The 12,099-nt window shown below is 39.9% G+C and overlaps 1 protein-coding gene across 3 annotated transcripts in view; it reads left to right on the plus strand.

Annotated features, from left to right (window-relative positions):
• Positions 1-12,099, plus strand: part of DHRSX (dehydrogenase/reductase X-linked) — a 169,943-nt gene that overhangs the window by 43,698 nt on the left and 114,146 nt on the right. For 2 of the 3 annotated variants that reach the window (XM_052773610.1, XM_052773612.1), the window contains one exon: positions 7,987-8,055. The exons of the other annotated variant lie outside the window; for it this stretch is intronic. In XM_052773610.1, coding sequence (XP_052629570.1) covers positions 7,987-8,055 — 69 coding nt within the window. The remainder of the gene's footprint in view (positions 1-7,986; positions 8,056-12,099) is intronic. 3 annotated transcript variants of the gene reach the window in all.

Raw genomic sequence — 12,099 nt, forward strand, 5'->3', positions numbered from 1 at the left:
TCTATACAGGCAACCACTGTTCACTGTCTCTTCTAAAAGAAGTATGTAAAATAGCAGCTAAAAAGTTACAGTGGTTATGAATAGTATGGAGATTATTACAAACTCAGTATAAATACAGTACCACCCATCAGAAAAGAAATTAAACCAGTCCAAAACAAGACACTGTGATTAAAAACAAAATCCCTCAATACCATGAAAGTATTTCTGGACTAGTATCTTCTGCATGGGACCTTAGTACAGGAGAAGTGTAAGGTGGGCAGATATGAGGGTTGGGCAGTTTTAGGAAGGACGTTGTGCATAGTCCAGGGAGTGTGATTTTTATATTGAAAAAAATGTCAGGCATTATAAAAAATACAGAGTTAAATATGTGATAATAAATTTTGGCAGCGTTAGTGCAGTTTTTCTAGACATTAATTTGTTCATTAAGCATTTATTAAATGCTTTGAAGAATTCAACAACTGTGTGAATTAATTTAATCTTGATTTTCAAAAGCTTTTGGCAAGGTTCACGCCAAAAGATTTTAAAGTGGCTAGCTTGTCTTGAGATAAGTGAAAGATCTCTTGTAAATTAGTAACTGATTAGGAGACAGAAAATAACATTTAGGAATTATTTGTCATCTTTGGGGTAGAGCAAAGGGACTCCTGATCCCATAGGCATATGTTCAGTACATTTATCTAAAAGATAGATACAGAAAAAAGGGTGAACAGTGAGATGATGCATTTTGGGCAAATGTATTTAGGATAGTCAAATTAATTTGACTATTGATAATTAAAGGGATTTGAGCTTCTGACACACAAGGAGAGGCTAAGAGAGCTGGGACTGTTTAGCCTGGAAAGAAGGCTCAGGGGGACCTTTTCCTTGTGGATAAATACCTGATGGGGACAGTAAAGAAGATGGAGCCAGGGTCTGGTTAGTGGTGCCCATGACTGGACAAGAGGCAATGGGCACAAACCAAAACACAGGAGATTTCATTTAAGCATAAGAAAACTCTTTTTTTTACATTGAGGGTGGTCAAACAGTGGCACAGGCTGCCCAGAGAGGTTGTGGAGTCTCCATCCTCAGAGATACTCAAAACCTGACTGGACATGGTCCTGGGCAACCAGCTGTAGCAGGGGGTGGGACTGGATGGTCTCCAGAGGTGCCTTGTGAAATCTTAACTGCTGTGAAGAATGGGGAATAACCTCACAATATTGAATGACTTCATGCAATGTTATGAAGGGATGGATAAATACAGAGTGTCAGTAAATGCAAATACTGCATATGAGGAAAAACAACCACACCTGTATATTTACAAGAATAGGATCTAAATTAACTACTACCACTCAAAAAAAAAAAAAAAGTTGTGATTTACTGTTGAAAGCTGTCTGCAGAACATCTTTGATATTTAATGCCAGTCATAAAGGCAAATAAAATCTTATTACTTAGCAGGAAAGAGGATGAAAACAGGACAGGAAGTGTCCCTCTTCCTTTGTAGAAATCGTTGGTTCATCCTGTTGTGAATACTCAAAAGGAGTCTGGTAGAACTGGAAAAAATGAGAGAGGGTTGGTGAGGAGGATGGGATGGCTCTGTGCAAGGTGGGGCTAATAAAGGTTCTTCCGCTTGCAAACAGATGACTGAGGTGTGATATCATACAGTTATGAATGGTATAGAGAAAGTGAATGAGAAGTGGTTATTCCCTGTCTTATTGTACACAAAATAGAGAACACCCAACAGAATAACTAAAAAAACAAACTACTGAAGTACAAACTTTTTAATGTAATTAAGTGTGTCATTAAATCACAGACCATGTTGTCCCAGAACCCTTTGGTGGCCAAGCACTTGAATGAATTGAAAGTGCAATTAGATGAAGCAGTGGAGGATAGGTTCATTGAGAGGCTACGTGCGACCTTTGATTCAGGAAATCTCTGAAACTTCTTGCTACTGGGAGGGTGTATTGGAAAACACCACTCCTAGACTTAATGCTGTCACTTATACCTGTTCCTTAAGCACCTGCTACAGGTTATTGTTGGAAACGGGGCACTTGTCTAGATATATCTTTGGTTTGATAAACAGGGTCATTCTTAAATTCTCATTGGAGAAGCTGGGTTGCTGAAACCTAGGGCAAGAACGACGATTTCGTTTCTCTTTGCAAACAGGCATCCTCCTCCTTACTCAGTTTTGCTTCTTTTCTCAAAGGAACGCTTACAACAATATTTTTGCCTTTCATGTCAAAAAGGCATGTATTTAATTGTGACTGCTGTATGATGAACTGGATGATGAAAGATGTGTGGTATCTCTAGACATAAGGAAGCTTTGTACCACTTTCGCAATGTTTTTTTATACCAGGTCACATCCTTATATGTAGCTTTACTGAATAACAAATTCATGACTTGGAAGTTTTATGAGTGAGACCCAAGATCTATATTCTTTTTTCCTAAGGAAGACTTTTATTTTTTTTGATTGAATATGTTATAGATTCCTTTAAAAAAACATTCATATCATGCTGAGTTCAAATTTCTCATCCTCAGAGATTTTGGGCACAGTCATTCCTCTCTCTTAGGCATATGCTATTTGTTGCGCAGTGCCTTGCACACTCACAAAATCATAATCCTCATAACACCAGCTGATAGGACTTTGGTTTTCTCTTGAGGCTTTGGGTGCCCTTGCAAGCCCTGTCTTCAGGCTGGTGCTCCAATGAAATCGGTTCCCCTTTCAATCATAATGAGGATTATGCTACTCTGAGGAGGCACCTTAATTCAAATTTCCAATTGGCATCTTTTTTATATTCTTTTGCACAAAGGCACCTAACCATCACCCTCTGCAACTCCTTAATCAGTTGGTATACATTTATACAGAATTTATTACCATACCACCAAGCTTCTCCTGGTAGTGCACATATGCATTAGAGTTTATGGGCCCCATTTCTAAACTTGGGTTACTTGAAGTGATCAGGGGCAAGTGGGAGGGCCACGGGGCAGGCTGCGAACCCTGGGAAGTTGTTCATTGTTTCAGGGATTAACAACTGATACGTAATTACGGCTAAGTAAGTCAAGGGATGAGCATTTATCTCAGGTAGACAGGTTCCCCAGGCACTGCTGAATGAGGGGGTCACACTTGCCAGAGGCTGGGGTGCGTGGGGAGGGCTGGGAGGCGATGTGCCGGCACGGCTGCCCTGCCGACGGGCAGCTCACCCCTGCCTCCCCTCCCGGGGTTCGCCGCAGTGGGGTTTATCGCAGGTTGAGGGCTGCCTTGGTGCACAGCGTGGCTCTTGGGCTCCAGGCTGGAGGGGTCGGGTCTTTCCCTGGACCACCACGTCCTGGGTGGTTTGCATCTTCTCGGTGTTCATCTCAAAAAGTTATTTGTGTTTCGGTTTTGTGTTATCTTGCTGAAAGTTGGGAATTTCTCCCCCTGCTAACTTTGAAAAGCGAGAGCTTTTTGGATTTGTGGGTTTATTCTCTCCAGGCAACCTTAAGCTTTACAGGCTGTATCATTGTTCACAGACTATTTTAAATTTCTTTATAATGCCCTGCAGTATGTTCCCTTGAAATGCCAAGATTGCAAATTCCTATTTTTGCAAAACACCAATTGGAAAAGGTCTTGCGTTTTTATCAGGATCAACTTTGTACATAAATTATGAGTGTGAGTAGCAGTTGTTCTTTTGGAGAGATTTTCAAATTCAAAGAAATTGAAAATATTGTGTAAATAGTACATAGAGATGTATCAGGACCCCTTAACTAGCTATAGTATAAATGTTACCCAGCCGTGCTGGGTTTCTATGGGCTGTGGTTTCGCCATCCTTATTCAAGCTGAGCAACCCTCTGTGATAATTCTGTTGAAATCCCTGAAATAACTTTCAGAGTTAGGATCTACTTAAGTGATTAAGATGACAGAGCCTGACCTTCAGGGTAAGATCCAAAAGCCTATTGCTGCTGATAAGAATTTCTCTCTGTACTTCTGTGGTGGCTTTAGATCGACGTGCTTTGACTTGTGGCATTTATGTAGATGAATGTTGAAGAGGAGAGTAAATTTTTTTGACTAAAAGTCGTGTTTAAATCTGTTTTCCATCCTTTTTTTCAACATGACTTCCAGTATTTTACTAAGAATTAGAATTTTTCATGCCATTAAAATGGCATCTTGTTTTTTAGAGGTGAATCCATTCAGACTTGAATTTATTTTTATGTTATTAGTTTTATTTTCAGAATTGATTGTAGTCAGCGTTGTTATTGAATCAGTCTCACCTGAATTTTTCACTATTCTGTGGGGACTACATAGAAGAAAAACATCGGATAGGGCACTGAACAGCTTGCATAAACAGTTCTTGAGACAACTGTATCTATTTTGAGTTCCCAGTAGATACTTTAAATTAGCATGAAAAGCAAGATTATTACGGTTTTGGGTACTTTGATGATCTAAGCTCTCAAGACATTGAATCCCTTTTTCTCAAAGCTTTTCTTCAGATTCCCTCACTGCATAAAAAACATGGTCTATCTATCCTTTCTTATCCTTCCCTCCAAACCACTTGAATCCAGAGTAGGCAGATCTTACGCTACAGATGCTGTAGCACTTAAAATGGTTAAATTCTGGCATGGATAAATTCTGGCATGTCAAACGTATGAAAATTATGGTGAATCATTGGCAAAAAGTCCAGCCAGAGGATTTTCCTGTGTATCACAAAGTTTTTTAAAGAATCACTACAAATATGCTACCGAGGATCGAAACCAGCTGATGGTGGTAAGAATTTGACACTCGTATAGTAAACTGTCCTCCTCCTTAGTTTAGAGTGCTGTACTCCTGTTCAGTACACTTGGAGGGTGTGCCTTTTAGTGACCCATCTTCATCAAGAAGGTACAAATTATTTTTTATTTTTCCCAACCTAAAGCTGATTGTGTTAGCTTGGTGACTTAAAAAGTACTTTTTGAATTTTGAATAATTAATGTAGCAAGCACTTAAAAGGAAGTTGTTCGTTTTCATGCCTGCCACTCACTTTGCTTAGAGGATCCCAGAAGGATGTACTAGAAGAGAAGCAGTACAACAGTGCAATGTCCCTTTCCTCTCCCACCCATCCTTAGCAAGGGGATGCTGATCTCCTTAAGCTAACTCAGAAGTATAGATTACTCTCCCAGTCCTATGGTATCTTTCTGATATATGTGTCTTTGAATTTTTTGTAAGGATTTTGGTCATTTGTTCAGTGTCTTTTTATTCTTTCTTACAGGATTTTCTTTGAGAGAAGGATTTTAAAAGCTTGTACTAGAGTAGCAGCTTTCATTGAGGCTATTTCAATTTTGTGATAGTCCAGCCTCCAGAACCTGGTTTTCAAACTCTCTGTTGAATCAGTCTGGAACCAGACATCTGAAGTGACTGTTTAGCAAAATAATTATTTTCTCCCAGTGGTCTAGAGTGAAAAATATGCAAATATGAATAAAATGAGCTCATTTGGAAGGCACTGAGCTTTAATGAATAACCATTTATATAACAGCAAAATAAAGCAAATTAAAATTTGTTGTGAACACAAGCTCTTTTAAAAGAACGAATTAAGTGGGCATACTGAGAGTTAAATCAAGACACTGGAGTCTTTAATAAGCCTGTTCTCTGTGTGAGGAGTGCTGAATGAACGAAAGGGGAATCAAATGAGACCTTCACAGAATTGGAACCAAAGTATTTTTCTTTCTAGCCTAACTCTATCCGGTGTAATAACATACTGAGTTTGAAATCTTACTCTAGTACATCACTTGAGGTGAAACAGTGAGGAAAACTGATCTCTTGCCCATAACCCCTGTGCACAGATTTCCCCAGAAATGGCAGTTTCTCTGGAGGGTTTCTTTGCTGATGCTGCAGCTATATCTGGAAATTAGCATCAAGCTGAATGTTTCTGTTCTGTACAACGCTGGATGGTTTTAAAGGGGAAAAAAAAACAACAGCAAGAAGAAAATACTGCAAATGTCTGCTTTGGTGTTTTTTTTTTTCTTTTCTTTCTTTCTTGGTCAGTCTGAGCAATATAATTCCATAGTTAATGGAATTTATAGAGAACAGTTTTAAACCGGTATGACTCTACATTTTATGTGAGAATTATTTTCTCTCCAGTATCTGGAATGCTAAATGTCTTTATTTTGGCTACATTTATGTAGAAATTGAGCCTTCTTGCATATCATGAAAACAAAGATTTGCTGCAAATCATTGGTTTTTACTGCAGAAGCGCAACAAAAACTCCATCCTCAAAAGAATGCATTAGCCTACCTCCTCAAAGTGGTCAGGTTGTCCCCAAAATCTCCATTCAGAGCTCTGAGCCTCCAGCTGGTGCACCCGATGGATGACACATGATCTATCTCAGAGGGTTTACTCCCACTTTTTGAACACATTCTGTGTGAGATCAAATGAATCCAGTTTAATAGCACTATAAAGCATGTTCTAACATCTTAAAGTAAATACGAGCATGTACGAACTAACGTGAGCAGGAGGTTGAACCAGATGACCTCCTGAGGTCCCTTCCAACTTCAACTTATTCCATGACGCTGTGATTCTTTCCTTGTCCTTGGTAGAGCTGATTCACTGTTACTAAAAAAAAGTGAGGAAAAAAGTGGAAAGCCTTAAGTTTCTGCTGCATAACTAACAAGTGAATGAGAGGACAGGACACTCATAGAGCGGTGCAAGATAAAGCCTGTATAGAAACCACGGCAGAGGTTTATATAATCTTGGGAAGAAGGCAACTTCATGGAATTCATAAGAGATATCAGTATTTATATCCAATTTAGATAATAAACAGTAGGTATTTTGATGTGTCAGGCTATGGAAAATGTTTGTGGATGGATAAATGGAATGTTAAACTTAATTTAAAAAATTTAACTTGTACTACTGTCCTGGTTTCAGCTGGGATAGAGTTAATTGTCTTCCTAGTAGCTGGTATAGTGCTATGTTTTGGGTTCAGTATGAGAAGAATGTTGATAACACACTGATGTTTTCAGTTGTTGCTCAGTAGTGTTTAGACTAAGTCAAGGATTTTTCAGCTTCGGATGCCCAGCCAGCAAGAAGGCTGGAGGGGCACAAGAAGTTGGGAGGGGACACAGCCAGGGCAGCTGACCCAAACTGGCCAAAGGGGTTTTCCATACTGTGTGACGTCACGTCTAGTGTATAAACTGGGGGGAGTAGGGGTGGGGGGAATCGCCACTCGGGGACTAACGGGGTGTCAGTCGGCGAGTGGTGAGCAATTGCATTGTGCATCAGTTGCGTATTCCAATCCTTTTATTACTACTATTGTCATTTTATTAGTGTTATCATTATTAGTTTCTTCTTTTCTGTTCTATTAAACTGTTCTTATCTCAACCCACGAGTTTTACTTTTTTTTTCTGATTTCCTCCCCCATCCTACTGGGTGGGGGGAAGTGAGTGAGTGGCTGCGTGGTGTTTAGTTGCTGGCTGGGGTTAAACCACGACATTATTTTGTTTGTGCTTGTGTTTTTTCCTTTGATATTAGTAGTTACAAAAAAATTGCCAAACAAATGTCAGACAATTATTAACTGTCCATCTAAGCTGAATGGCACAAAAGGCATTTATTTGATGCTTAATCACATTTTACGTTAGCGCTAGTAAAACTTTTCCTGAGCTTTTGGGCCAGGGTAGTGGGGCCTTTCCAACTGTGGAAGTCTTAATTTTGGAAAAAGAGTGAGGGGAGGTCAGCTCTAACCTATAGTGAAGCTTTTGTAGAATCTGGATGTGATATAATTCACTTGGCTCACAGATTCACATCTCAATTCTGCTGGTCCAGCCAGCAGATGGTCCTATCTTGTATGAGTAAATGAATGATAGATAAACAGGCAGAACTCGTATGAACAGCAGTGCATTTGTACAGCCTTCTCTGAAAACCTCTTCTGCCTGACGGTAACGAATCGCACTTTCCACCTAAAAACTTCATACTGGCTTTACACTGTGGTTAGCACTTCATAGTGGCATGCCTATATTCATTGTCCTTAAGTTGATTGCATTGCTAATTTTCCATTTTCTGTATTGTAACAGCTGGAAACAGTGAGAGTGAGGGCCAAGAAGCAGTGAGGAAAATACAAGAAGAAACTTTGACTGGAAAAGGTACCATACTATATCCTTTTCTTTAAGGAACTCTTTATTCCTCTCTTTTTGCTGGCATCTTCTTTTATATGAGGTCCCCTTGTGTATTGTTAAACTTTTTTTAGTTTGGGGAAACTAATGCTTAAAGTAAATCTGACACAGATAAAATGAGTAGGATATTTTTTAGAAAATGTTTTCAGTTTTGTTTGACTTCTTTACTGTATGTCATTGCAAAAAGGCTGCCTGCAAGTTACGGTCTGCCTGCGTGTGTGTATGGGCACAATGTTTTAATAGCTGGGCAGAAAATCAGAATACTAGTCATTTCTGCTAAAGGAGGATGACAGCAGGTAAGAGTGGGTGTGCTCTTTTTTCATTTCTGGATTTGCCTCCCATGGTGTGTATAATCCCATAAAAAAAGTGGGGGTTTTGGCGGGTAAGAGGTTTCTAAAAGAACAAGGCTGCTCAACTGGGTTATTTGACACATGTTGAGAGCTTATAATCCTTCACAAAATAAAACCGTTTTCTTAAAAATAGATGGACCTTTCATATCAAGCCAAAATTCCTATGTTTTTGCAGTTCTGTTTTTTTCTTTTAATCTGATGAGTGAGCCTGTTGCGGGAGGCATAAGGAGAGCATAGCTTGATAACTATGAGAAAAGGCACATTGCGCACTATCTGCTGTGTGACTATAATTTGCAATTTATGATGGAGGTTAGTGCATCTAATATTTCCATCTCTTGGATTCACTGGGTGTAGTTCCTAGTAGTGTATGATGATTCACTGCTGCCACTTTGATGTATCATCTCTTGGCAAAATAATAGGGCAGTGCTGCTACTCCACCCTATTTAGGATCTTCATGGCTTCTTCTAAGATCTGATTCTGTTTTTGTGCCTCTAATAATTACTGTTATGATGATCAAAATACATTAATTATTGTGTTAAAAAAACCTTTCATTAAGATTTATCTTTTGACTTAAATAAATGTGCACCCATCATAGCCTCAGGATACATGTATGCTAGTTAAAAGCATCATAAATTAAGGCATAGTCAGAAGGATCATGAAAGGAAAAAGGTAATTATTACATTGTTTAAATCTTTTGCTGGAAGTTTCTGTACGGAGACCAAAACCATTTGGAATTAATTACATCACGTGACCTGCATGAAGCTGAACAAACCAGGGTCTGTCTTATTTTCTCACATCTGTGTGATCACAGGCTTTTCTAGCACCCTAGTCTTTCTTGAGTTTTCTGAATGAAGTAAGCTCTAACCTTCAGTTATAAACTTTGTCAATATACAGCTGGTAGTCTGAGGAAGCTGAAAGTGTATCTAAAGTTGACTGAAGTTGTTCCTCATCATAATTACAATGACTGAGGCTTTAGTAATCTCAGGTCCTGGTAGATTTGTCCTAAAAACAAACTGGAAGAGTATTGCCTTTTCAGAATTCTCACTGATTGAGGGGTATTTGTATTTACATGGGCACTATCCTGTACAAAGGACTTGTGCGAGTCTGCGCAGCAGGCCTGTGTTACTGCTTATCAATGAATTTGCACTTTGCTTTGTAATGGGATGTGTGTGCAGATACTGTGACCAAGACTAGGCTGTGCGAACGTATCACCTTTTCAAAAGCTACCGTTCAATATCGGTTTAGTCACTGCATAAAAACATTATCAGTTACCTTGACCTTTTTTCCTCTGTTTTATTTGAGCATTTTTTGTGGCCCATATGAAAAAACTGCTTACAGAAACTGTTCCCATCTGGAATATTGGACTCTTGAAAGAGAACTATTCAAACCAGTATTGCTGGGCAGCCAGCGTGATCAAGGATTGGGACAATATGCGAGTGGGTGCCATCAGTTTCCTATCCAGATCTCGGATCTCGACTAACAAAGAAACTCTCCTTGCTTGTTAGCAGGTTAGACAGCAAAAGGGAACAAGAGACTTTGTCATCTCCTTGTTGCCTGGCTGAGCCATACATAGCACAAACATCCCCAGAGACAGCTCTGGGAAAAGGCCAGGCTTGTTGAATGCATGTAATTGCAGTGTTTTTAAGGCAATATCATCCTTCTATGTCTTGGCCCACTGTCTGTCTGGGGCTCTGTCTGCTATCTAAGGGTAAGTAGTTTTACTTGACATAATCTACACTTAGTTCAGGGACAAGTGAGACTCAAAGCATGTAGAGAGGAGGATAAAGGATAATAATAATAATAAAAAGGCTATGCACACAGATGATGCTTTTTTGCAGCAGCATAGCAAGACATGAAGAAAGGACTGACAAAATTTCTGAATACAGGGAGGCAGGAAGCCTGGTTTCCCATGCTGGAGGCATTCAAACCAGAGCAAATGCCAAAAGATGGGAGAGTATTGGAGAGGAAAGCAGTTCTCCTCCAAGGCAGCAATGCTAAAGGACACAGAAAATCTAAGCAATGTATATCACATCACCTCTTCCTACCACCCGTCCTCTCCCATGGTGCTACACCAGAAACCTCCTCAGTTCCACTCACTGCTGATTCCAGACTGTTTAGGTGTCCTCCTCGGTTTTCGGTCTCTGTGCTGAGTTACCGACTGCTAAGTGTAAAGAGCGAGGAAGGACATGGGCAGCTGACTGGAAGAGAATAAGGTACAGGTCCTTGGGGCATGATAGACCCAATTCGCTTGACCATCAGAACCTCCTCCATGATAAAGCAATCAAAACCCTCAGTTATCCCGAACAGACCAGAAGAAGTGCTGCATTGTCATTAAAATTATCACATAGGCACTATTTCCAAAAGACCAAGGGCAACAGATTGCTATGCTCTGAATCACAAAGCTGGGAGAAGCCAGAACGATGTGGGCATTTATCTTGCTTCCATTTGTTAAATTGGGAACTTGTGTTGTTAATAGTAGCAATTATACGGCTGGGAAAATTGTTGATGGCTAGGGATTGCCACAGAGATATTCTAATTGTGTAAGTCTCTGTAATTTACGCATAGGGTGTGTCCATGTTAGTGTGTTCGTTAGTTAGATCAGGAGAGCGCTTTTCAGGCAACGCTCAACTGTTGCCCGCTTGCTGAGCACGGCACCGCACGTCCTGACCTGGATTTTCTTTGGACAGAACTAGCCTGGGAGTTGAGCTGCAGCAGTAAGAGAGTATTAGTGCACATGAGCAAACTTAGAGCTTATCTGAACCGAGTCCCAGCAACCTGCAGAAGTACCTATGTCAGATCCCCAGCACAAAATGAGCTCTAAAGATTGACTTCTGTTGATCCAAACCACTTGTTAATGTAGCCATAACCATAGTTAGCAGTCCTGAACAGACTACATTGAGTTATGGAATGGGGAAGTTTCTGTCATTAACTCGACTCTCAATGATACTAGAAAAAATCTTTCCATGTACATAATAGAGTGTATCTCTTGACTCAGTTACCCTCAGTTTACATCTCTGCAAATGAAAGCTGGTTTTAGCCTAATGATTACAAACATACAAATGTTGGAAACTAATATATAAACATGAATGAAAGCTTCATTCATTCCAGCATAGGTTCATGAATGCCAATGGAATCAGCAATTAGCAAAAGTTTATGCATAAATATCACTTAGCACAGTACCAAGGAAAGGCTCTCACAACTGCAGTGTAGGAGCTGGAGTTGCAACTAGACTCAAAGGAGAAAAAAAATTAAAAGTGAGTGAGAAAACAGGGTGTAAAAGTCATATTAAGCACAGACCTCTTCAAAAGGAGAAGCCTGTGTTTAATCTCACCCAACATTTTTGTGGCAATTCAAATAAAACCACAATTATAAAACTACACACTAAATCCACAGCATTCATGAGATTTCCATTTGAAGCCAGGTGAGAAAGGAAAAAGAGACTTTCTCCCTCGGAGTCAGAGGAATGTAGAGGTTAGCACGGTGGCAACCAAATCGTGTCATTTACAGTCTGACCCACATCAAGACAGCGTGGGCCAAGCAGTAGGAGGAATGATATCGCCTTAAAAACACTGCAGTTCGTGTGCATTCAGCAAGCCTGGCTTTTTCCCAGAGCTTTCTCTTGGGATGTTTGTGTTACATATGGCTCAGCCAGGGAGTAAGGATA

The sequence above is a fragment of the Harpia harpyja genome, chromosome 22, assembly GCF_026419915.1.
Source record: "Harpia harpyja isolate bHarHar1 chromosome 22, bHarHar1 primary haplotype, whole genome shotgun sequence".
NCBI lineage: Eukaryota > Metazoa > Chordata > Aves > Accipitriformes > Accipitridae > Harpia > Harpia harpyja.